This window comes from Neofelis nebulosa, chromosome 3 (assembly GCF_028018385.1).
Source record: "Neofelis nebulosa isolate mNeoNeb1 chromosome 3, mNeoNeb1.pri, whole genome shotgun sequence".
Taxonomy (NCBI): Eukaryota; Metazoa; Chordata; class Mammalia; order Carnivora; family Felidae; genus Neofelis; species Neofelis nebulosa.
The window spans coordinates 114,926,919-114,954,790 of NC_080784.1; the positions used below are offsets into that span (position 1 = coordinate 114,926,919).

The 27,872-nt window shown below is 37.7% G+C and overlaps 1 protein-coding gene across 5 annotated transcripts in view; it reads left to right on the forward strand.

Moving 5' to 3' along the window:
* CFI (complement factor I) overlaps positions 1–27,872 on the forward strand; it is an 87,199-nt gene that overhangs the window by 48,568 nt on the left and 10,759 nt on the right. For 2 of the 5 annotated variants that reach the window (XM_058721667.1, XM_058721665.1), the window contains 8 exons: positions 9,039–9,318; positions 11,117–11,270; positions 12,865–13,046; positions 13,923–14,036; positions 14,138–14,248; positions 21,111–21,158; positions 24,468–24,491; positions 27,322–27,357. In XM_058721667.1, coding sequence (XP_058577650.1) covers positions 9,039–9,318; positions 11,117–11,270; positions 12,865–13,046; positions 13,923–14,036; positions 14,138–14,248; positions 21,111–21,158; positions 24,468–24,491; positions 27,322–27,357 — 949 coding nt within the window. The remainder of the gene's footprint in view (positions 1–9,038; positions 9,319–11,116; positions 11,271–12,864; positions 13,047–13,922; positions 14,037–14,137; positions 14,249–21,110; positions 21,159–24,467; positions 24,492–27,321; positions 27,358–27,872) is intronic. The other 3 variants (XM_058721666.1, XM_058721668.1, XM_058721669.1) reach the window with 3 other exon arrangements.

Below are 27,872 nucleotides of genomic sequence, written 5' to 3' on the forward strand. Positions count from 1 at the left end.
TTGTAGTCCTGCCTAGAATAAAAAGACAAAGTTTACATCAAAATAATTGCTGCATCATTACAAATACCAAGGAAAGGGCCAAAAGAAAACAAAACAAAAACAAACCCATAGACACAAAAAAGCAACAGTAACTGAAGGAGTTGAGTCATGATTTGAAGATGAATAGGCTAGAGTCATAACTGCTACAAATTGTTGAACATGTGTTTCTAGTACATGTGAATATATTTTATAAATAATAAATACACTGCTATATAAATAATGCACCTTAAAACACAATTTTAAGCACATAGATAATATTTTAATAACTTTCATCAATCTTTAATGGGATAATGTCATTAAATATACTTTATTATTTTTCAAAATTTTCATTTGATTTAGTGGCATATTAACTGGAAAAAATACTTCACAAAGAGCAACATACAATAAACACGTAGGGAGAGGTTCATAATGATACCAGATAGAAATTTATATTTCAAATACTCTTTTTAATTCTACTCATTGGGGGTAGGGCTGACTTCTTGTCATAGCTAATTAATTTTTCATTGTTTTTAACCCCATGATGTGACTGATGAACAGCCTCTACTGGGGTTAGAAGTATGACTCTGCTATGTGCTTTTCCATTGGTGTTGAATTTGGGCATTATTTTCAATCCAGCATTCATTTCACTACATGAATCTTTAAGCCATTTGTCCATTATTCCTTTAGCTAAAACTAGATCATATCATCTAGTTTCCTTAAGCACATGTATATGATCCTCTTAGAACAAAAACCCTCTCTTGATTCAATATCCTCTTCCAATTATCTCCCCATTTCTCTTTGCCCCTCTATATCTAAAGTCTCAAAATTTTGCTGTGCTCAGTTTCTCTTTTCCCATTATTTCTTGAACCCAGTCAGGCTTGAGTTTCCACCATTCCACCAAAATTACATTTTTCAAGGTCACCATTTAACTAGAGAAGCATTAGACACAGCAGCTGATCACTCCTTTCTTCTCTTTGCCTCTGTGCCAGCATTTTCTATTTATTTGTCTTTTACTTCACTGGCCACATCTTCTCATCTCTGTTACTAATTCTTCATTCTCTGCCCAATTTCTAAATATTGGAAGGCTCACACCCTCCAGTGGCTTTATTTTTCATTCAGAGAAAAAGCCAAAGTCTTTACAGTAACTTATAAGGTCCTATGTGATCAGTTATCCATCCCTCCAACTCTCTGACCTCATCTTCTCCTGTTCTCTCTCCAGTCACTTACATCCCTCCAGCCACACCAGTTCTCTAGACCAAGAGCACATCACATTTGCTTCTCCCCTACAGATTTTGCCCTGGCTCGTTCCTCTGACCGTGACATCCCACATCTAGATACTTGCATGGATTGCACACTCACCTTCATATCTCTGCTCCAAGATAAACTTTTCCCCCAAAATAATGGTCCTCCCCCTCACTCTCCCCAATCTCTATTCTTCTTACCCTGCACAACATTTGACACCTTCTGTCATACTGTGTATTTATTCTCTATTCATTTTTGTCTGTCTCCTGTTAGAAAGGTAAGCTCTCTGACTTTGTGCAATTCACTCTTGTATCCCCAGGACCTAGAACAGTACCTGGCACATTGTAGTCTCTCAACAAATATTGAATGAATATGTTATGAGTGCAAGCACATGTGCTGATCCATATTTGAATATTAGTAAAGATAAATTTATTTCTTCCTACTTTTTCAATAAAACATAACAATTAATATAATTTCTATTACTTTACCCACCTGATTATCTTCATACTCCCAGATTATATGTAACTCACTTTAAAAATTATTGGTCAACAGAAGTGGCTCTCAGTCTTTGGGAGCATAAGAATTCTTAATGGAACCTGTTTAACTTTTGTTGTTATCTTAGGCTATCTTTTCTGTTCTCTATTGTGTTTTCCTAATTCCTTGAGTTAAATGCTTAACTCCTAAATTTTCAGTTTTTCTTATTTTCTAATATAAGCATTTAAGGTACAAATTTCTCTCTAGGTAATGCATCATCTGCATGCCATAAGCCTCAGTGGCATACAATAAAAGTGGTATTTATTGTTCAGTTTGAAATATTTTCAGGTTTTCAGTATAATTCCTCTTTGATGTAGAAGTTTCTTTTTTACTTTTGTAATGAATATATATTTCATTACAAATGAATGGACAGAGGGCACCTGGGTGGCTCAGTTGGTTAAGCATCCGACTTCAGCTCAAGTCATGATCTCAGTTTGTGAGCTCGAGCCCCACATTGGGCTCTGTGCTGACAGCTCAGAGCCTGGAGCCTGCTTGAGATTCTGTGTCTCATTCTCTCTCTGCCCCTCCCCCACTCCTGCTCTGTCTCTGTCTCTCAAAAATAAATAAAAATGTAAAAAAAATTGTTTTTAAATGAATGGACAAGCTAGAAGAGGGAACACTGCACACCCTGGGATTTGGGTTTCTATCTTTTATTGATGATTGTTAACAAGGAGATGTAATATTTACTATTTGGGGCAAGGATGTCTTGGAAGCAGGGTTTCGGGTTTTTTATTCCTTATTCAGCCTACTTTGTCAGCCATCTTGGGCCTGTCTGGTTTGATCCAGCTTTTTGTGACTTTGTTCTGGAGTACTGCCTGGACAGGCCTCTTACTTTCCTGATAACTGGGCATGACTTCTTTGCTGGCCTCCAGGTACCCTGTTAGAACCTAACTAACTGCCCCTAACATTCTCTCATTCACTTTGGGTGGGGTTTTTTTTTTTTGTTTTGCTTTTGTTTTTTTTTAATATTAAATATAATTTATTGTCACATTGGTTTCCATACAACACCCAGTGCTCATCCTAACAGGTGCCCTCCTCAATGCCCATCGCCCACCTTCCCCTCTCCCCCACCACCCCTATCAACCCTCAGTTTGTTCTCAGTATCCAAGAGTCTGTTATGGTTTGCCTCCCTCCCTCTCTGTAACTTTTTTTTTCCCCTTCCCCTCCCCCATGGTCTTCTGTTAAGTTTCTCAGGATCGACATATGAGTAAAAACACATGGTATCTGTCTTTCTCTGCCTGAATTATTTCACTTAGCATAATACCCTCCAGTTCCATCCATGTTGCTGCAAATGGCCAGATTTCATTATTTCTCATTGCCAAGTAGTATTCCATTGTATATGTAAACCACATCTTTATCCATTTGTCAATTGATAGACATTTAGGCTCTTTCCATAATTTGGCTATTGTTGAGAGTGCTGCTATAAACATTGGGGTACAAGTGCCCCTATGCATCAGTACTCCTGTATCCCTTGGGTAAATTCCTAGCAGTGCTATTGCTGGGTCATAGGGTAGGTCTATTTTTAATTTTTTGAGGAACCTCCACACTGTTTTCCAGAGTGGCTGCACCAGTTTGCATTCCCACCAACAGTGCAAGAGGGTTCCCATTTTTCCACATCCTCGCCAGCATCGATAGCCTCCTGATTTGTTCATTTTAGGCACTCTCACTGGTGTGAGGTGGTATCTCAGTGTGGTTGTGATTTGTATTTCCCTGATGAGGAGTGACGTTGAGCATCTTTTCATGTGTCTGTTGGCCATCTGGATGTCTTTAGAAAAGTGTCTATTCATGTCTTCTGCCCATTTCCTCACTGGATTATTTGTTCTTCAGGTGTGGAGTTTGGTGAGTTCCTTACAGATTTTGGATACTGGCCCTTTAGCCAATATGTCATTTGCAAATATCTTTTCCCATCCCGTCGGTTGCCTTTTAGTTCTGTCGATTGTTTCCTTTGCAGTGCAGAAACTTTTATCTTGATGAGGTCCCAATAGTTCATTTTTGCTTTTAATTCCCTTGTCTTTGGAGATGTGTCGAGTAAGAAATTGCTACGGCTGAGGTCAGAGAGATTTTTTCCTGCTTTCTCCTCTAGGGTTTTGATGGTTTCCTGTCTCACATTCAGGTCCTTCATCCATTTTGAGTTTATTTTTGTGAATGGTGTAAGAAAGTGGTCTAGTTTCATTCCTCTGCATGTTGCTGTCCAGTTCTCCCAGCACCATTTGTTAAAGACACTGTCTTTTTTCCATTAGATATTCTTTCCTGCTTTATCAAAGATTAGTTGGCCATACTTTTGTGGGTCTAGTTCTGGGGTTTCTATTCTATGCCATTGGTCTATGTGTCTGTTTTTGTGCCAATACCATACTGTCTTGATGATTACAGCTTTGTAGTAGAGGCTAAAGTCTGGGATTGTGATGCCTCCCACTTTGGTTTTCTGCTTCACTATTACTTTGGCTATTCAGGGTCTTTTGTGGTTCCATACAAATTTTAGGATTGCTTGTTCTAGCTTTGAGAAGAATGCTGGTGCAATTTTGATTGGGAAGACATTGTGTAGATTGCTTTGGGTAGTATTGACATTTTAACAATATTTATAGTTCCAATTTATGAGCATGGAATGTTTTTCCATTTCTTTGTGTCTTCTTCAATTTCCTTCATAAGATTTCTATAGTTTTCATCATACAGATCTTTTACATCTTTGGTTAGGTCTATTCCTAGGTACCTTATGATTCTCAGTGCAATTGTGAATGGGATCAGTTTATTTCTGTTTTTGTTGCTTCATTATTGGTGTATAAAAATGCAACCTGTTTCTGTACGTTAATTTTGTATCCTGCGACTTTGCTGAATTCATGTATCAGTTCTAGTAGACTTTTGGTGGAGTCTGTCAGGTTTTCCATTAGAGTATCATGTCATCTGTGAAAAGTGAAAGTTTGACTTCATCTTTGGCAATTTTGATGCCTTTTATTTCATTTTGTTGTCTGATTGCTGATGCTAGAACTTCCAACCCTATGTTAAACAACAGTGGTGAGAGCAGACATCCCTGTCATGTTCCTGATCTCAGGGGGAAGCTCTCAGTTTTTCCCCATTGAGGATGATATTAGCTGTGGGCTTCTCATAAATGGCTTTTATGATGTTTAAGTATGTTCCTTCTATCCCGACTTTTTCGAGAGTTTTTATTAAGAAAGGATGCTGTATTTTGTCAAATGCTTTTTCTGCATCGATTCGCAGGATCAAATGGTTTTTATCTTTAATTTTATTAATGTGATGTATCACATTGATTGACTTGCGAATGTTGAACCAGCCCTGCAGCCCAGGAATGAATCCCACTTGATCATGGTGAATAAATCTTTTTATATGCTTTTGGATTCGATTTGCTAGTATCTTGTTGAGAATTTTTGCATCCATATTCATCAGGAATATTGGCCTGTAGTTCTCTTTTTTTTGCTGGGTCTCTGTCTGGTTTGAGAATCAAAGTAATGCTGGCTTCATAGAATGAGTCTGGAAGTTTTCCTTCTCTTTCTATTTTTTGGAACAGCTTAGAAGGATAGGTATTATCTCTGCTTTAAATGTCTGGTAGAATTCCCCAGGGAAGCTATCTGGTCCTGGACTCTTACTTGTTGGGAGATTTTTGATAACTGATTCAGTTTCTTCACTAGTTATGGGTCTGTTCAAATTTTCTATTTCTTCTCATTTGAGTTTTGGTAGTGTGTGGGTGTTTAGGAATTTGTCCATATCTTCCAGGTTGTCCATTTTGTTGGCATATTATTTTCATAGTATTCCTTGATAATTGCTTGTATTTCTGAGGGATTGGTTGTAATAATTCCATTTTCATTCGTGATTTTATCTGTTTGGGTCTTCTCTCTTTTCATTTTGAGAAACCTGGCTAGAGGTTTATCAATTTTATTTATTTTTTCAAAAAAAACAACTCTTGGTTTCATTGATCTGCTCTACAGTTTTTTTAGATTCTATATTTTTTTTTCTGCTCTGATCTTTATTATTTCCCTTCTTCTGCTGGGTTTGGGTGTCTTTGCTGTTCTGCTTCTAGTTCCTTTAGGTGTGCTGTTAGACTTTGTATTTGGGATTTTTCTTGTTTCTTGAGATAGGTCTGGATTGCAATGTATTTTCCTCTTAGGACAGCCTTTGCTGCATCCCAAAGTGTTTGAATTGTTGTATTTTCATTTTCATTTGCTTCCATATATTTTTAAATTTCTTCTCTAATTGCCTGGTTGACCCATTCATTCTTTAGTAGGATATTCTTTAACCTCCATGCTTTTGGAGGTTTACCAGACTTTTTCCTGGGGTTGATTCCAAGTTTGATAGCATTGTGACCTGAAAATATGCATGGTGTGATCTCAGTCCTTTTATATTTGTTGAGGGCTGTTTTGTGACCCAGTATGTGATCTATTTTGGAGAATGTTCCATGTGCACTAGAGAAGAAAGTATATTCTGTTGCTTTGGGATACAGAGTTCTAAATATATCTGTCAAGTCCATCTGGACCAATGTATCATTCATGGCCATTGTTTCTTTACTGATTCTCTGTCTAGATGATCTATCCATTGTTGTAAGTGGAGTATTAAAGTCCCCTGCAATTATCACATTGTTATCAATAAGGTTGCTTATGTTTACGATTAATTGTTTTATATATTTGGGTGCTTCTGAATTCGGTGCATACATTGTTACTCTCACTTTAGTGGGGCTTGGAGAGGAAGCAGAGATTTTTTTTAAAGCCTATGTTCAGTCTCCCATGTCTAAGCACAAGGCCAATCAGAATGGCTGCCCTGTACTTCCACTTCCATTTCTTCACTTCCCATTCCGGCCTTAACACACCAAGCTCTGGTTTCTATGTCTCACACTCAGCTCAAACTACTTCGAAAGAGTCCCAGTGATCTTTGTTCATCTAGTTCAGTGGGCTTTTTTCAGCCTTCATCCTCTGAAACTCTCTACAGCATTAGACACATGGAGCAAAGGACCCCTCTCTCTGACTGGGAATCAAACTTTTTTACTTGCTCCACATCTTCAGCTCCTTAAATGTAAATTCTCCTCAATGTTCTGACTTTGTTGGGCTTTTTTTCCACCATTCCATGAATACGAGGCCCAACATGCCCCTCAAAGCAAGTTTGAGCTGGGAAAAAGGAGAAGGTTTCACCTGAAATGAAGATCAGAGTTTGAATGATTACACAGAACTGGACTTTGTACTGGCTGTTACATGACTGTTGCTGGGAGTAAAAATCTTAAATTTTTGTTTTTGGTCTAATTGAAGAATGATTGAAAAGTTATGACACTTGCCCAGATTTCTGTCCAAAGGTCAAGGAAAAATGAGACGTCAGAAAGGTTTTAATAAAGTTTACTGAATAGCATATTAGGTAGAAAGACTTCCAGAGCTTATGCAAAATTTTTGCATGGTTTTAATTGATTGGTTTTTATTTGTTTTTATGACAGGATTTAAAGATTGTTCAATTTGTTTCTGCCCTCACTGGCTGTTATTGCAGCTGGAAAAACACTGAGAAAGAGAGGGGGACTTGTTGCTGGGAGCTGGTGAGACAGGGACAAGACACTCATCCTCTAGACAGGCCAATTAGGGGACAGAGAGAGCAATGACTTTCCACAATGCTTTCCACAATTTTTGACCCAACTGATCTGTTCCCAGCTCTCAACAGATTTCCTCTGGATTCCTGCAGGTCTAATTGGCCTCCTGCCTGTCTGATCTTATTTCTAAGATCTTCCCCAAAAGCAAATTTGCTTCCTTGCTTAAAGTGGCTCCCTCAGGACCTGCTCTCTTATCCTCCACCACCCTCTCATTCTATTCTCTAGCCTTGAACAAGCCTGGTGTTCTGTTTATTACAGTCCTACCTGAAGTGCCTGCCCACCACCCCCTCTGCCAGAGGACCAGTGCACAGCACCCTCAGACTACAGCCCAGAAAACAGGAATTTCTGGAAATGTTTTGGAGCCTCCTAGTCAGGACAGAACACTATACTAATGGCATCCCCAGCCAATATCTGTCAGAGCAATTGTCAGGTTTCCCTGTCTCTCTTTGGATTGGACAGAGAGTTTTATTCTTCTGGTCCTAGCCTTAGGCCATTCTCTGGCACAGAGTGGTGCTTGCTAACCCATTTATTGAGTTAACTAATAATCTGTCTTCCAAGCTTCAGACACACACCTATATCCCTTTTCCACAAAGTATGTCCTTTAGATGCTTCATACTCAACTGGTCCCAAACCAAATTCATAAACGCATCATTATACCTCCTTACTATCAGCTTCAAAACCTAGGACCCACCCTCAATCCCTACATGGAGTAAATTGTCCAATCTCGTTGCTTTGCTTGCTTGAGTGTCTTTCCAAACCATTCTCATACTCCACTCCTGCTACCTCTCTCTTACCAGTATCCTGACCAGTGACTACCTCATTTGAAGCATACAAAACCTCATGTGTCCATCAGTTGGGCCTACTCATGATTCCCTAAGTACATTCTGCACTATCCCTCCTGTCTTTTGCTAGCACCAGCTCTCTGCTAGCAGCCGTCTTTGCTTACCTTGCTCAAATGCTACCATATCCACGAGGCCTTTTTAAATCCCCCCAGAAAGACTAACTCTCTTCCACTTTGTTCTCCAAGAGTACTGTATTGTATTTGTACCACTGTTATATCAATTACCACAGTCTTCCTTGTACCCCAGTTATTATGTGTATTTCTGTCTTATTGCCTAGATATCAAGCACTTGGAAGACAGAGTTCATGTTCATCTTGGAGAAACTTTACACACAGTAGGGGTTTAACAAATGGTTTTGCATTTATTAATAAAATTAACCAATTTCATTTAAAATTCACCAGTTCATTCCACGAGACTATATTTATCACCAATTTTGTTAGTTTTTAACATGACTTGTGAGATTCATTGATTTCTTCAAAGACAAAATTTTATGTTGGCTTTAGGATAATAATAGCTCCATTGACTGCATACCTGTCAACCATTATATGTATATAATCTCTAATCCTTGCAATAGCCTTGCAAAATAGAAGATATTGTCCCTATTGTACAGATGAGGAAATGCACATTCTGTGAGGGTCAGTAACTTACCCATGGGCATATAACTAAGTCCTCCAGCTAGAGCTAGAAGTCACCTTTGTGATTCTGTAAGCCACTATACCACATCACCCTCATCCATACTGTAGGATAGGGGAGTCTCTTTTGTTTCTTTCCTTCACTTAATCATCTTCAAAAAAGATTTTAGTTTGTTAGTGTTTGTTTTGTGTTTTACAGCTTCCTTCGACATCATACATACCTCAAAAGGATCTGCTAGACAACAAGTGCCTAACTGAAAAATACACACATCTCTCCTGCAATAAAGTCTTCTGTCAACCATGGCAGAAATGCATCGATGGGACCTGTATCTGTAAACTCCCTTATCAGTGCCCAAAGAATGGTAGCAGAGTGTGTTCAACTAATGGGAAAAGCTACCTAACTTACTGTCAGCAGAAGAGTTTTGAATGTCTTCAGCCAAGGGCAAAATTTTTAAATAATGGAACATGCATAGCTGAAGGTAGGAAAGCCCTGGTTGAGTCTGTGATATAAGAAAGAAATTGTTTACCATACTGTCTACTAGAAGATAATTTTGCTACGAAATGTTATGATGACAATTCAGAATTCCTCCCTAGACCCTTAATTGTAATGGGGGTGACAACTAAAGAAAATAGGGTCACCAGAATATAGCCAGCCTTTGAGTTCACAGCACAAGGCCCTGAAGCTGGTCCTTCCCCTCAGTGCCTGTGCCACTCTCTGCTGCCCAGCCCTTCAAAATTATCCCCACCCTCACTTCTACTTGGCTAACAGGACTATTCCCAGAGTCATTGAGTTGGTTCAGAACACAGTGAAAAAGTCTTTATATAAGATTGATATTGATATGGAGCTGTGCCTGTGGACCTCCAGATCAAATAATTTCTTCTAGTGTCCCTCCCACCAGCCTCTACCCCTAAGGAGCCCCAAGCCCATTGGCCCTGATCTAAGGGGAGCTCAGGCTACTGCTGACCTAGGACATACTCTAGCAAACTTGGCACTTCAGATGAAAGAGCTTGTCCACACTCCATCCAGGCTTCTTTTTTTTTTTTTTTTTTTTTTTTTTCAACATTTTTTAATTTATTTTTGGGACAGAGAGAGACAGAGCATGAACGGGGAGGGGCAGAGAGAGAGGGAGACACAGAATCGGAAACAGGCTCCAGGCTCCGAGCCATCAGCCCAGAGCCTGACGCGGGGCTCGAACTCACGGACCGCGAGATCGTGACCTGGCTGAAGTCGGACGCTTAACCGACTGCGCCACCCAGGCGCCCCCATCCAGGCTTCTAATGCACTGAGGAGGCTGTGATGCTGATACGTAGATTGCTGGAGTGGTTAAGGTTAGGAATCTCACTGTCAGTTTTAGTTGCAAGCCCCTCCACCCCACCTCGGTTATTGACAAACTATGTAACTGTCAGACCCCATTTTCCACGTCAGTAAAATGTGAATAACACCAGTTCCTAACTCCTAAGACTTTCATGAAGATTAAATAAAATGATGTATGTAAAAGCTCTTCACACAGTGTTTGGCACACAAAAAGAGCTCATGAAATTTTAACTAGTAGAGCAAACCTCAGCCTTATCTTCTAATATCAATTATCACAGACACTTCATGAATTTATAGAAAAATACTCAAAACATTCCTTGTAAAGTCACCATGACATATGCCAGCACACAGTTGCCTAAATATCTGTGTGATGCTGGGCTAAGATATTGAGGCACTGTGGAGTAGGAGAAGAAAGCTCCCTATTTGACCCCATCTCTATTGCCTGTTGGGAAGGAGGGAAGCAATAATGGAGATTATTTTGTCAGTGGCAGACTTTTGTTCTCTTGAGGCATTGAATGCCTTAAATATATGAGAATACCTAAATTTTTTTTTTACATTTCAATTATTTGTTTGGCTTACTTTTAAGAGCACAGACTTGGGAGTGAGATCAATATAGTTCCATCAGATTCCTGGCTTCCCCACTTGAGCAAGTAAGTTAACCTCATGTATAAAAGTGGAGGCATTTAGGTTCCTCATGTAAAAATATCATTGTAGTCTTCACAGGGTTGATGTGAGGATTTCATAATAGTCTGTATAACTGGGTAGTATAGCCACTGATACATAATAGACCCTGGTAAAACAATTACAGACTATTATTTGCTAAAATCTTCATGGTGTTCAAAGTTAATTTGAAATTACATTTTTTGTTTATTTTAAAGGCTTTTAACCAAGAGGAGAAAAGGTGAATGCCTAAATATTGCTCATTCTTTTGTGTGTGGGTGTGTGTGTGTGTTTAATTTTAGGAGAATTTAGTGTTTCCTTAAAGTATGGAACTACCACTTCTGAGGGAATTGTTGAAGTAAAACTTGTAGACCAAGATAAGAAAATGTTCATATGTAAAAAAGCCTGGAGCATAGTGGAGGCTAATGTGGCCTGTCTTGAACTTGGATTTCAACAGTAAGTGCTTGTGTCACTGGATTTTCCCAGGGTTGGTTTGGTTTTATTGTTCCAATTATTTGTTGTTTGATTACCCAGTCTTTCTGTGCCTTAATTTCCTCATATGTCACCTGAGAGTATGAACTACCTGCCTCACAGCATTGTTATGAGGATTAGATATGTTCATGTCTGACTAGCACTTAGAACACTGCTGAACACAGATCACCTGTAAGTTTGTTGGAAGTTTCCGGATACGAATCTTTTGCAGTTTCAGATAGCTATAAACATGTTCATTACTGTATATCTCTACTTGTCTATAATTATCCCCACTTTTTCATACCTAATATTGTTTATCTATGTCTTCTCTCTCTTTTTCTTGGTCAACCTTGAAGAGATTTGTCTATTTGATAGTGGTTTTTATTTGTATATTTTATACATAAATTGTCTCTTGTTACTTTACTCTCACTTCATTAACTTTTGTTGTTATCTTTGGCTCTCTCTCTTCTGTTCTCTATTGTATTTTCCTAATTCCTTGAGTTAAATGCTTAACTCCTAAATTTTCAATTTTTCTTATTTTCTAATATAAGCATTTAAGGTACAAATTTCTCTCTAGGTAATGCATCATCTGCCATAAGCCTCAGTGGCATACAATAAAAGTGGTATTTATTGTTCAGTTTGAAATATTTTCAGGTTTTCAGTATAATTCCTCTTTGATGTAGAAGTTTCTTTTTTACTTTTGTAATGAATATATATTTCATTACAAATGAATGGACAGAGGGCACCTGGGTGCTCAGTTGGTTAAGCATCCGACTTCAGCTCAAGTCATGATCTCAGTTTGTGAGTTTGAGCCCCACATTGGGAACAATTGAATGTTCTGGAAGAATAGTTTACTATAACTCATCATCTCTAGGATATTGAGTCATAGAGGTAGCCTGTTACCTGCACAAATTCTGAACAAATTAGAAAGTCCAAGCAATGGTATATAGATGCCAAAAATCACCTTAATACTGTCAAGGCTAAATTGAGGATATAGCTTAATATAAAAACAAAATGAACCTGCTAGAATAGAACCATTTTAACTTCCCAAATTCTAAGCAATAATAGGGCTAACCAGGTAAGCCTTCTAGCATGAGGCAGGTGAAGAGGCCCCCAAAAGGAAAGATGGAAAACATGAGCTACTTGTCTGATTTATAATTCCAAAATTCCCTGATCAATTATCCTACTCCTTTTCCTTGAGCAAAAAGGAATTAAGAGATGAAGAGAGGCCAAGAATGATACATCTTAGGTTGGAAGGAAACATCAGGAGTGTGGAAGGATTCCTCCTTAACAAGAAACAGGAGGGGAAACTAATATTTGCTGAGTGCTTACCAGGTTTGAACTTTGGCTAGTCAGTTTAAGTTGATTGTTTTAATTAATCTTTATAAAACTTGCTGAGATTGTCATATTCTCTTTTACAGGTGAAGATACTGAGCCTCAGAGAATTTAAGCATCTTGCTCAATGTATCCTATGTAGAAAATTAGAGGAAATTACTTTAGTTCCTTACGTCCTATAGTGAGGTTATAAGTGAAAAGTACAAATTATTCTACCTTAATGTTTCATTTATTCTATTTGCAGAGGTGCTTTTGAGGTTCAAAAAAGTTTTGAAGTTCCTGAAGATCTCCGTGTAAATTCTACCGAATGTCTGCATGTGCATTGTCGAGGATTAGAGACTAGTTTGGCTGAATGCACTTTTATTAAGAAACAAACTAAAAATTACCAGGATTTAGCTGGTGTGGTATGTTACACACAGAATACAGGTTGGTAGAGTGCTTGCCTGAAACCTCAAAACTTCCTTTAGAATTGTTTATTCCATACCATGACTGTAGTAAACAGATGATGGATACTCAGTTGCAGCAATAGAGGCAAAATCATTTTGGAGGCTTTAGAGCCTAAATTGGTGCTTTTCCTGTAATGTGCCTTTTTGTACTCAAATACTCCTATATAGGAAGCAAAGTTGCCTGACTCCTCTTTGCTTCCTGAAACATCTGGATTAAAGTTAATATAACAAACCTAAGTAACTCAAACGTCAGAAGAAACCTCATCTTCTTTGAGAGGTCCAGCGTACACACTTCAAAATGCCTTTAAAATATCTAAGTGACCACATCTATGCCTCAGTCTCAAGGCAGTCACTGCCACTTTTCTCTTCCATCCTGACATTGGAATATGTTAGTATTATGTATGGTTTAAAGACTAAAGGCTTTTTTGGTGCTAAAAAAAAAAAAAAGAAAAGAAAAGAAAAAAAGGACTATCAAAGTGTAAATGGCACTGCCCAAGCAAGTCATGGGATGGAAGTGAGGATTCATGGAACAGCATTAAAGGAATGGGTGAACACCAGTGCTTGCTGATGTTAGCGAGGGCTCTTGATCCCTGAGCCTCCTTCTCCAATGCCAGTGAGTACAGACCTCCACCATAAATACTGATTTTCAGAGATAATGAAAGGGCCTCCATAAACCCACTCTGACATTTATTTTCTTTATTTACCATATATATATTATGTTGATGCTACCAATACATTAAATCCTTTTTGATTTGATGCCCGACTTTATCTTAAAGTCCCCATTATGCCAAGTGTGATAAAGATGTCACCTAGAACTCCATAAATAAATTTCACAAAGATCATTCCTAATTTACAGTTTCTTCAGCAAATGACTCCTTTCATTGTGTGAATGGGAAATATATTCCTCAAAAGAAAACCTGTAATGGTGTCAATGACTGTGGAGACCAAAGTGATGAGCTGTGCTGTAAAGGTAGTAGGAGAAACTTTACTTTTGAATTTAAGATTCTATCCCACTCGACTTAAAGTAAGAAAAAATAAAAATAAAAACCTCTTCTATTTATGTTTGCGTAGGATGCCGAGGCAAAAGTTTCCTTTGTAAATCCGGTGTTTGTATTCCAAATAAGTATAAGTGCAATGGTGAGCTGGACTGCATTACAGGAGAAGATGAAATTGGTTGTAAAGGTAATTGAAAGTTTTGTGGTTACACTTTTCCATTATTTGATCCAGGGATTCTGCAACTTCCTTTTAGGTATATTTTAATCTTAAGTGAGTACAGACGAGTGTTAGCAGTAAGGGTACTACTGAGAGTGGGCATGTGAAGAACTATGGGATGTTCTTCTCTCATATTTTCATTTATTAAATATTTATTGGTTATTTCAGAACTTTTTATTAGAAAAGTTCCCACATAACAAAAATCGACAGATTATTAGAATGAACCAATATGTGCCTATCTCTCAGCTTCAACAATTACCAGTATTTTGCCAGTCTTGTTCAGCTTGAGTATTTTAAAGCACATTTGAGATATTATGTCACTTCACTATATACATCTCTAATGATACACTTTACACGTACATAATATACTGTCATTAGTACACGTAAAAATAATAATATCCTAACACTGCTTAATAACAGCCCATGTTCACGTTTTCCCAACTGTCTCAAAAATGTCTTTTTAGAACAATGTGTTTGAATCAGCGTCCAAAAGAATCTAACATTGTGTTTGATTATTAAATTTTTAAAGTCTCTTTTATTCTTTAAGAGTTAACTCACCTGGAAACACAACGATCCATTATCTTCGGGACACAGCAAAAGCAGTCCTAGGAGGGATGTTTATACCAATACAGGCCTATCTCAAGAAATAAGAAAAATCCCAAATAAAAAATCTAACATTAAACCTAAAGAAACTAGAAAAGGAAGGAAAAAAAATCCCAAAGATAGTAAAAGGAAGGAAATATAAGGATTAGAGCAGAAATGAATGATATAGAGACTAAAGAAAAAAAAATAGAAAATGCCAATGAAACCAAGTGTTGTTTGTTTGAAAAGATAAACAAAATTGATAAATCTTCAGCCAGGGTCATTGAGAAAAAAAGAAAGAGGAGTCAAATAAATAAAATCAGAAATGAAAAAGGAGAAGTAACTGGCACCACAGAAATACAAAAGCTTTTATAAGAGGCTACTATGAAAATGATAGGCAACAAACTGGACAATAAAAGAAATTGATACATTCTTAGAAACATACAATGTTCCAAAACTGAATCAGGAAGAAATAGAAAATCTGGACAGACTGATTACTAGTAATGTAAAGAACTGGTAATCATAAAAAGTCCCAACAAACAGTTTCAGGACCAAATAGTTTCACAGGTTAATTCTACCAAACATTTAAAGAAGAGTTAATACCTATTCTCAAACTATTCCAAAAAATAGAAGAGGAAGGAAAACTTCCAAGTTTGTTCCATAAAGCCAGCATTACCCTGATACCAAAACCAGACAGACACTACCAAAAAAAGGAAACTACACATCAATATCCCTAAAGAACATAGATGCAAAAATCCTCAACAAAATATTAATAAACCAAATTCAACAAAACATTAAAAGAATCATTCATGATCAAGTGAGATTTATTCCAAGGATGCAAGAATGATTCAATGTCCTCAAATCAATCAATGTGATGCATCACGTTAACAAAACAAAGGATAAAAACATATAATCATCACAATAGATTCAAAATAAGAATTTGCCAAAATTCAATATCCATTCATGATAAAAACTCTCAATAAGGTGGGTTTAGAGGGAACATACCTCAACATAATAAAGGCCATATATGACAAACCCACGAGTAACATCATACTCAATGGTGAAAAGATGAAAGCTTTTCCTCTAAGATCAGGAATAAGACAAAGATGTCCACTCTTGCCACTTCTGTTCAGCATAGTACTTAAGTCCTAGCCCTAACCATCAGACAAGGAAGGAAGGGAGGGAGGGAGGAAGGAAGGGAGGCAGGGAGAGAGGAAGGGAGGGCATCCTAATTTGTATGGAAAAAACAAAACTGTCAAACTTTGCAAATGACATGATACTTTACATAGGAAACCCTAAAGACTATCAAAAAACTATTAGAGCTAATAAATGAATTCACTAAAATTGCAGAATACAGAGTTAACATTCAGATATCAGTTGTGTTTCTATATACTAATAATAAACTACCAGAAAAAGAAATTAAGATAATAATTCCACTTATAATTACACCAAGAAGAATAAAATACCTAGAAGTATTTATTTTATTAACCAAGGAAGTGAAATATTTATACTCTGAAAACGATATGACATTGATGAAAGAAAATGGAAGTGACACAAATAAATGGAAAGATATACCATATTTGTGGACTGGAAGAATAAATATTGTTAAACTGTCCATACCCAAAGCAATCTACAGATTTAATCCAACCCCTATTGGGTAGGATTAAAAATCAATAGTATTTTTCACAGAACTAGAGCAAAGAATCCTAAAATTTTTATGGAACCACAAAAGACCCTGAACAACCAAGCAATCTTGAAAAGAACAAAGCTGGAGGTATCACAATCCTAGATCTCAAGATATACTACAAGCCTATAGTAATCAAAACAGTATGGTACTGGCACAAAAAGACACATAGATCAATAATAGAACAGGATACAAAGCCCAGAAATAAACTGATGCTTACATGGTAAATTAATCTACAACAAAGGCGGCAAGAATATACAATCTGGAAAAGACAGTCTCTTCAATAAATGGTGTTGGGAAAGCTGGCCATGTATATTTAAAAAAATGAAATTGGGCCACTTTCTTACACCATACATAAAAATAAACTCAAAATAGACTAGAGAATTAAAAACCTAAATGTGAGACCTGAAACCAGAAGAGTACTAAAAGAGAACATAGGCAGTAATCTCTTAGACGTCAGCCTTAGCAACATTTTTCCAGATTTGTCTCCTCAGGCAAGGGAAATAAAAGCAAAAATAAACTACTGGGACTACAACAAAATAAACCATCAGCAAAACAAAAAGACAACCTACCAAATGGGAGAAGATATTTGTGAATAATATATCTGATAAGGGGTTAACATCCAAAATATAAAAACTTATACAACTCAATGCACAAAAAACAAATTATTTGATTAAAAAATAGGTAGAGGAGACCTGAATAGACATTTGTCCAAAGAAGACCTATAGATGGCCAACAGACACATCCCTAATCAGCAGGGAAATACAAATTAAAACCACAATGAGATATCACCTCACATCAGTCAGCATACCTAGTATCAAAAAGACAAGAATTAACAAGTATTAGTGCGGAAGTGGAGAAAGGGAACCCTTGTGCACTATTGGTGGGAATGTAAATTGCTACAGCCATTTTGGAAAACATGGAGGTTTCTCAAAAAAAATTACACACACACGCACACACCACTACCCTATGATCCATCAATTCCACTACTGAGTATTTACCCAAAGGAAACAAAAACAATTCAAAAAAGATGTATGCATCTCTATATTTATTGCAGCATTATTTACAATAGCCAAGATATGGAAGCAACTTAAGTGTCCATTGACAGATGAATGGATAAAGAAGATGTGATACACACACACACACACACACACACACACACACACACACACACACACCGGAATATTACTTGAGTCCTAAAAAAGAATGACTTCTTGCCATTTGCAACATTCATAAACCTAGAGAGAATTATGCTAAGTGAAATAAGTCAGAGAAAGATAGATACCATATGATTTCACTTATATGTGGAATCTAAAAAACAAACCAAAGAACTAACAAAAACAGAAGCAGATACATAAATACAGAGAAAAACTGGTGGTTTCCAGACTGCAGAGGTGGGGAGGATGGATGAATTAGGTGAAGGAGATTAAGAAGTACAAACTTCCAGGGGCGCTTGGGTGCTCCGTTGGTTAAGCAACCAGCTCTTGATTTCAGCTCAGGTCATGATCTCGTGGTTCTTGAGATCAAGCACAGTGCCTGTTTGGGATTCTCTCTCTCTCTCTGCCCTTCTGCACTCTCTCAAAATAAATAAGCTTTAAAAAAATATATAAACTTCCAGTTACAAATAAGTCATGGGCCAAAAAGTATAGCATAGAGAATACACTGCATAATACTGTAATATTGTATGATGACAGATAGTAATCACATTTATTGTGGTCAGCATTGTATAATGTATAGAATTGTTGAATCACTTGGTCATACACCTGAAACTAATATAACACTATGTCAACTATACTTCAATTTAAAAAAAAAGTTACCTACCATCCACCACCAATTTTTCTCATGCCACTGATTTTTTAGAGACATTGCCTACAGGATGTTCCTTATTCTGGATTTTTAGAGACTTCATTAGATACAAAGTTCAATATTTTAGGCAAGAATTCTTGATGGGTGGTGCTATGTCCTTTTTATTACATATAAAGTTATGTTGTCTGGGTATCCCACAACTAGTGACACTAAGATTGATCACTGGACCAGCTTGATATTTCCTTTACAAAATTCCCCTACAACCTTTCATCTTAATGGTCCTTAGTAGCCTGTGTGATTGTTGACTAGATTCCTTTGTCAATAGGAACTATAAAATGGTGATTTCTAATTCAGCATTCTTTCTGCATTTATTTACTAGTTTTCTATAGAGAAGAATTTTCCTTCATCAACTATTTTGTTTCCATGAAATGCAATTCATAATAAAAAGGAAGAATAGTGTTTAATTCTTTCCCTTTATTTACCAAGTTTCAAAGCAATGAGTTAATGCTCTTTGTTTTTTTGGTGCTCGTTGGAAAACCTCTGATGGTAAAAAATATTTGCTAGGTACCTACTCTGTGTCACACAGATTGACTTCTTGCTTACATCAATGCTTTCTGGAGGAAAAGTTTCTGGAAGTTATTATACTCATTCATTTACTCAGTGAATATTTATTAAGTTCTTACTAAACAGTGCCATACCCTGCTTTGGGTATTGGGGTTGCAGTAATGAATAACATGTCAGAAATCCCTGCCCCATCATAGATCTTACATTCTAGTGGTGGAAGAGAGACAATAAACAAGAGAAATATGTAAGATATGTAGGAAAATAATAAGTATAAGCAGAAAAATAAAGCGAGGAGGGAGGATATAAAATGTCAGGGGTAAGTTCTGAAATTTTAGATAAGGTAGTCTGGAGAGGCTCACTCACTGAGGTTACTTTTAGGTAAAGAGCTGGAGGAAAGGATGGAGCCAGCCATGCAGACGTCTGTGGAAGAGTGTTCTAGGCAGAGGCACGAACCAGTGCAGTGTTCATAAGAGAGCAACTTTCCAGGATATTTGAGGAGCAAGCAGCAAGGAGGCTAATGGGGCATGTGTCACAGGTGCTGGTAGTGAGAGGTTAAAGAATAAATAGTTGGGGCACCTCGGTGGCTCAGTCAGTTAAGCATCTGACTTTGGCTGAGGTCATGATCTCAAGGTTTGAGTTTGATCCCCACATCGGGCTCTGTGCCGACGGCTTAGACCCTGAAGCCTGGTTTGGATTCTGTGTCTCCCTCTATCTCTCTGCTCCTCCCCCACTCACACTCTGTCTCTCTGTCTCTCTCTCTTAAAAATAAATAAACATTAAATTAAAAAAAAATAGTTGGAGAGGTTGGACAGATGGTTGGGGTGGGTGGAGGGAGACAAGGGCAGATGGTAAAGCCTGGTAGTAAGGGAAATAGGGAATTTAAAGCAGAGGCACCACATGATTTGACTTACATTTAATTTTATTTTTTATAATTTTTTAATGTTATTTATTTTGAGAGAGACAGAGACAGAGCACAAGCAGGGAAGAGGCAAAGAGAGAGGGAGACACAGAATCTGAAGCAGCTTCCTGGCTCTGAGCTGTCAGCACAGAGCCCGACACAGGGTTTGAACTCATGAGCTGTGAGATCATGACCTGAGCCAAAGTTGGACACTCAACTGACTGAGCTACCTGGGCGCCCCTGACTTGCAGTTGAAATCAAGATTACTCTGGCTGCTGTGTGGCGACTAGGCTATATAAGGGCAAGGGGAGAAGCAGGGAGGCCAGTTAGGAAGCCACGCAGTCATCCAGGGAAGAGATGATAGTGATAAGGGTAAGTTGGTAGGGAGGGAAATGGTGAGAAGCAGTCACGTACTGGATGTATTTTGAAGCTGGAGCCAGAAGGATTGACCAGTAGTTAGATGGAGGCATGAGAAGAAATGAGCAGTTAAGGGTGACTCCAGGGGTGTGGGCCTGAGAACTGGAAAAATGGAGCTGCTTTCAACAAAGATGGGGAAGACTGTGAGAGCAGTAGGCATGCTTGTATCTGCTTCATTTATGAAATTTATCCAGTGGTGTGCTGGTAGATGCTGGTAAATTGGCTTTGGAGAGGGAGAGGAAATCCCTGATTTGTAGCTTTTGCTAATTCCTGTGGTGTGATTACTCCCACCATGGGTGATTTCAAGCCAAATTTATATGATGCCACAGAACACAAACTAGGAAGTGGTGCCCTAGTCTCTGATGTGGTGATAGACCCCCATGTCAGGACACCACTGTTAACGGTTTATTGTAGTTTTTTGTACCTATCTTCCCTTCCCCTCCCTTGTCAACAGTAAACCCCTTGAAAACAGAATCTGTTTTTATATTCCAAATATGCCTTATAAATAAGCATTAAATAAATGTTGGAGATATGTATGGATACATGAATTAATAATAATTCTTTTTTGGCATTGCTTGGTATTATTTGAGTTTACTGAAGTCTTATTTAATTCCCCATTGACATCAGTTCTTAAATGTAAAAACACATGGTTTTAGGATTTCAAATCATATTATTTCTTTTGATGCTTATATAAGCAGTTGAGCAATGTACTTTATGTTCATTAAATGTAGCTATAATCTTAGTAAAAAGAGGAAAGAAATAAATTTTAAAACATTTTTCAGGGAGAACGGGAAGCCATGACTCTTGCCAGTGAAGATGGACAGTTTTTCCCTCCCAGTTTTATTGAGATAGAATTAACATACAATGCTGTTTATGTTTAGGTGAACAGGATATTGACCTGACACATGTATCGGGAGATGATGACCACAGTAAGTTTAGTTAACATCCATCTCATCATAGAGTTAACAATTCTTTTTTCTTTGTGATGAGAGATTTACTCACGTAACAACTTTCAAGTATACTGTACAGCAATGTTAACTATAGTCACCATGCTGTACATTACATCTCCAGCGTGCACTTATCTGGAAGTTTGTACCTTTTGATCACTTTCACCTAATTCCCTACCTCACCCTCTGCCTCTAGTAACCACAGATCTGATCTCTTTTTCTATGAGTTTGTTTTGTTAGATTCCACATATGGGTGAGATCATGTATTTGTCTTTCTCTGAAGAGAAATTGACAAAGTTCAATTTCTGTCTGAAATTGACAAAGTTCAATTTCACTTTTCAGTATAATACTACTTGGGGTTTCTTCTCCTTCTCCTCCTCTTCTGCCCCTTTTCCCTCCTCCTCCTCTTTCTTCTCCTGATTCAAAACTCTAAAGTTTAAGGTCAGCCGTGCTCATGGATTGGAAGAATAAATATTGTCAAAATGTCAATACTACCCAAAGCTATCTACACATTCAATGCAATCCCAATCAAAATTGCACCAGCATTCTTCTCGAAACTAGAACAAGCAATCCTAAAATTCATATGGAACCACAAAAGGCCCTGAATACCCAAAGTAATTTTGAAGAAGACCAAAGCAGGAGGCATCACAATCCCAGACTTTAGCCTCTACTACAAAGCTGTAATCATCAAGACAGTATGGTATTGGCACAAAAACAGACACATAGACCAATGGCATAGAATAGAAACCCCAGAACTAGACCCACAAATGTATGGCCACCTAATCTTTGACAAAGGAGGAAAGAACATCCAATGGAAAAAAGACAGTCTCTTTAACAAATGGTGCTGGGAGAACTGGACAGCAACATGCAGAAGGTTGAAACTAGACCACTTTCTCACACCATTCACAAAAATAAACTCAAAATGGATGAAGGACCTGAATGTGAGACAGGAAACCATCAAAATCCTGGAGAAGAAAGCAGGAAAAGACGTCTCTGACCTCAGCCGTAGCAATTTCTTACTTGACACATCCCCAAAGGCAAGGGAATTAAAAGCAAAAATGAACTACTGGGACCTTATGAAGATAAAAAGCTTCTGCACAGCAAAGGAAACAACCAACAAAACTAAAAGGCAACCAACGGAATGGGAAAAGATATTTGCAAATGACATATCAGACAAAGGGCTAGTATCCAAAATCTATAAAGAGCTCACCAAACTCCACACCCGAAAAACAAATAACCCAGTGAAGAAATGGGCAGAAAACATGAATAGACACTTCTCTAAAGAAGACATCCGGATGGCCAACAGGCACATGAAAAGATGCTCAATGTCGCTCCTCATCAGGGAAATACAAATCAAAATCACACTCAGATATCACCTCACGCCAGTCAGAGTGGCCAAAATGAAGAAATCAGGAGACTATAGATGCTGGAGAGGATGTGGAGAAACGGGAACCCTCTTGCACTGTTGGTGGGAATGCAAACTGGTGCAGCCGCTCTGGAAAACAGTGTGGAGGTTCCTCAAAAAATTAAAAATAGACCTACCCTATGACCCAGCAATAGCACTGCTAGGAATTTACCCAAGGGATACAGGAGTACTGATGCATAGGGGCAATTGTACCCCAATGTTTATAGCAGCACTCTCAACAATAGCCAAATTATGGAAAGAGCCTAAATGTCCATCAACTGATGAATGGATAAAGAAATTGTGGTTTATATACACAATGGAGTACTACATGGCAATGAGAAAGAACAAAATATGGCCCTTTGTAGCAACATGGATGGAACTGGAGAGTGTGATGCTAAGTGAAATAAGCCATACAGAGAAAGACAGATACCATATGTTTTCACTCTTATGTGGATGCTGAGAAACTTAACAGAAACCCATGGAGGAGGGGAAGGAAAAAAAAAAAAAAAGTTATAGTGGGAGACAGCCAAAGCATAAGAGACTCTTAAAAACTGAGAACAAACTGAGAGTTGATGGGGGGTGGGAGGGAGGGAAGGGTGGGTGATGGGTATTGAGGAGGGCACCTTTTGGGATGAGCACTGGATGTTGTATGGAAACCAATTTGACAATAAATTTCATATATTAAAAAAAATCATAAAAAAATAAATAAAAAATCAAGTTTAAGGTCAAAGAACACAGCTTATCAGGCAAAAAAATTCTACTGCAAGGGAGTGAACTATAAAAGCTTACTTTTTTTATCAATTTTTTGAATCCATATCAAAAATACATTTAGTCAACTGTCATTGTTATCTCAGTTTACTCTTCTTTCTTCCTTATTATTATTTTTAAGTTTGTTTTTTTTTTATGTTTACTTATTTTTGAGAGAGAGAGAGACAGAGTGCAAGCTGGGGAGGGAGACACAGAATCCACAGCAGGCTCCAGGCTCTGAGGTGTCAGCACACAGCCTGTCATGGGGCTCAAACCCACGAACTGTGAGATCATGACCTGAGCCGAAGTCAGACACTTCACTGACTGAGCCACCCAAGAACCCCATATTATTATTATTATTGTTGTTATTATTATTATTATTATTATTATTATTTAATGTTTATTTATTAGTGAGAGAGAAAGAGACAGAACGCCATCAGGGGAGGGGCAGAGAGAGAAGGAGATGCAGAATCCCAAGTAGGCTCCAGGCTCTGAGCTGTCAGCACAGAGCCTGTCGCAGGGCTCAAACTCGTGAACCATGAGATCATGACCTGGGCCAAAGTCAGACACTTAATCGGCTGAGCCACCCACGTGCCCCCAGTTTACCCTTCTTTCGAGTGAGTGCCACCTTTTGTTTTCTAGCAGTGGTTCTAATTATTCCACTTCTAAGCAAGAGCAAGTGAGAGAAGAGATGTAAAATAAAAATATTAATATATTCATCGATCTTTCAGTGGACAGATCAGAATCACTAAACGAAGGGAAGTTTAGAGTATAGCTTGGTTTCATTTATCCTTGAAAGCCCACCTTTTAGAAATAGTTTAAAAGACTTATAAATTTTGTATGACTGTATAGTAAGTTTGTTGTCAGTATGTGCTCAAATATATCCAAAATATACATCTCTTTTTAAAACTCAGGTAAAAATTATTTTCTTGCTGTAGTGAAATTGGTGTGTGTTTAAATGCAACATGAAACATTGGTTTTGTGGCATTAAAAATCAAAGAAAGACGGCATACTGTGTGATTCCCTTTTATCTATTTATAAATACTAAGTTGTTTTACTGCTTCTGAAATATTAATTATTTGTGTATATTCAGGTGAACATGATCTCTTTGCTACAGTGAGTGTTTTGTTTTGTTTTAGGACCTGGGCATTCTGAAATTAAAGGTAAATCTCTCTTTATCATAAAATTTATATTACAGAATTGAAAACAAGGATAAGGCATTGCACTTTTCTGATACATGTGCAATATATTGATATTATGCATTTTTCTCAAAAATTATCCTTTGCTGTGGTAAATTTTGGGTTTTTTTACATGTGGCTCAAGGTAAAAATTTTAGTTAAATTCTTGGGATATTGCAGAACTGAAGCAAAAAAGAACTACAGCTATCTTCTTATATGTCAGTGTAGCTATAAATTGCAGATAATATGACCATGTGATAGTAGTAACTCAGCTTTCACATTAGTGTAGGCACAGAGACCTTTCTCACAGTGTGGTAAACTTTCCTTCTCACACTCACCATCCACGGCCTGCTAACCAAAAACCACCCAAATGGCTCCAGGTGCATTTCACTTTTGCTGAATACCCTTCTCCTCTTCCTTTACTCTTTCCTCAAAACCAAAGCAATTCCTGAAGAAATTGCCACCAGAGGAGAGATAAGACCTTTTCATGATAGGTATTTTCTCACTTACTTTTATAAGTCAGATGTCCCCAAGTCCTCCAGCTCTTAGAGCTACCCTTTATTACTCATAAAAATGAATTATTATTTCTTTATATTCATATAAATTTCCATATTGTTTATATGAAATTCATATGTTTAGTATTTCTTTATGATTCATATAATATGACTATCAGAAGTTTATGGTCCTCCTCAGGATTTTTTTATGATTCCTGGGGGACTTTCATATGTTCAAGATCACCCCTATTCTAAGTGCCTAATCTCAATTATTTCTTTGCTGTAATTTATTTTCTTCCTTCTTTATTCCTTTTCCCCTTCCTTCTCTCTCTCTCTCTCTCTCTCTCTCTCTCTCTCTCTCTCTCCCTCCCTCCCTCCCTCCCTCCCTCCTTTCCTTCCTTCCTTCCTTCAGACCTCAGATGCAAAGAGATGCATTCATGACACTCCTCAGTTTATTCCACATAATCAGTATTGGGCTAGGCAGGGCACCTCTCTTGTTTTATTTATTCTCCTTTATTTCAGTACCTTACTCCCATCCCCCTTAGGCAACCATTTTAATGTGTATTAAAATGTGTATGCCTTGTTTGTACACATTCTTACCCAAGTGTACTCTCTTGTGAGCATACGTTTTTAAGTCACATAATATGGTGTTGTAGATCTCATATTTCCTTTATTTCTTTTTATAAAGCATTAAGTTTTAAAGATCTGTCTGTGTTGCTCTGTGTCCATCTAATATTTGCTTCTAACTTTCTGCCTGAAACCCTCTGTTCATCTTTCACAATTTACTGCCTACTTTCTCAGTAACAGACTCGCAGCTGTCAGTCATATTCTCTCCTTCAGGATGTGTGAGAGAATTTCTCTGAGACATCTAGCTGGACAAGGAGTGTTGGGTCTCAGGGCATGCATCTACTTAACTTGGCTAACTATTGCCTGCATGTTCTTTGGCAGAGCTATACCAGTCCTTACCTCTACCTCCAACAATGCCCGAGGGTTCTCCTCATCCTCACTAACATTAAGTGTTCTCCAGCTTTCTAATTTTGCTAGTCTCATATTGTCAGGCCATATGGCATTATGTATCAATTTGAATTTTTATAATAACCAATGACTTTGAGTTTCTCTTCATACTAGCTTTTGAGTTTCCACCTTTTCTTTACTGTATCCTTTCGCAAGTACATATCTTTTGCTTAATTTCACGTTGGGGTTGCAGTCTTGTTGATTTGCATTCTAGATGTTAAATCTGTTTTCAGTCTTAGACATTGCAAATACCTTCCTCCATTCTGTCACCCATCTATTAACTTTATCCATAGTGAGCTTTGTTGAATAGAGATCTTTATGTAAATCAAAGTCATTGACACTTTTCTTGTGGTTTGTGCTTTTGGAGCCGTGTGATATTTTTCAAATATCCAGCACACCTCAGCTACACTGGACTTTCCCCATCTTCCTTTGTTGAGCATTTAATATGAATGTTTGAATCTCCTCTTTGATTCATAAGGGTGCTTTTGTGAAAGCTTCTGAGCAGAGCCTCTCTCTGTCCCAGAAAATAAATAACCTAGGAATGTGGATATAGCTATGTCTGTCCAGAGACAAGACTCATGATTGCTACAGTCAAGTAACATTGCCCTTCTGGGCTGTGCCATCCACAGCCACATCCTCACCCAAGACCAAACAACATGCTGGTGGGAATCCACCTTTGGACCCCCCCAGCTCAAAAAAATCATGATCCTGTCCTCTGAAATGTTCTAGGATGACAAAGTAAAGATGGAATCATCCCATAGAACTTCAAGCAAAAGTCTAAGGAAGAGGAGAAAATCTTTTGTTTATGTTTTTAACTTCTATATCCCAGATGCCTAATACTAACAACGCCTACTATAATATCTTTGTATGACTCCTGAAGAGCTGCCTTATTATGTACAAAATGAGAAGAGCCTTTTTAATGTCAGCTCAGTACTCTTTTGGTCAGTGTTAGTCACTGTTCCCTACCTTATGTAAGGACTTTATGAATCAGAGTTGAAAAAGAAGCTTTCCTTCTCTGACCCAAGCATTCTGAATGCAGAAAAGCACTGCACCAGGAGTCTCACCATTTACTTGTACCAAGACATCTAGTTTGTGCCTGCAAAATTTCTACACAGTTCATCATGAGCCTTCACAATTACCTAGGTATAGAAAGGGAATTAGATGGTGTGATTTGGGGATTTGTACTGTCCTTTTTAAAGAGAGGACAAGGTTTTAAGACAGAAAATTATGATCAAAGTTTTAATGATTTTAATTAATTTTTATTATAAACACAAGGATAAACATTGGAACTTTTTGTTTTCTTATAGAAGAAACAGAACTTTTGACTGCTAATATGGATGCAGGTAAGTTAACATTATTCTGGGGTTTTTTGTTTGTTTTTAAATTTTTTTTAACATTTATTTTTGAGAGACACACAGAGCATGAGTTGGGGAGGGGCAAAGAGAAAGGGAGACACAGAATCTGAAGCAGGCTCCAAGCTCTGAGCTGTCAGCACAAAGCCTGACGCGGGGCTTGAACCCACAAACTATGAGATCATGACCTGAGACCAACTCAGACGCTTAACCGACTGAGCCACCCATACGCCCCAACATTATTCTGTTTTACTAGTGCTTCCCTGGTTTAAGTTTAATGTTGTGTGTGTGTGTGTGTGTGTGTGTGTGTGTGTGTGTGTGTATAATTGATTCAAACAACAATTACCTTTGTTATCAATTAAATAGAAAAAAATAACATTACTCTTTTCCTTTCCTTATCATTTTTAAGAAAAACAAACATACATGCTTCTTGGGAACTGCTTTTAAAAATAGGTTCATTCACAAGGCAAATTTTGAAGTGAAAACAATATTTTAGACCTACATAA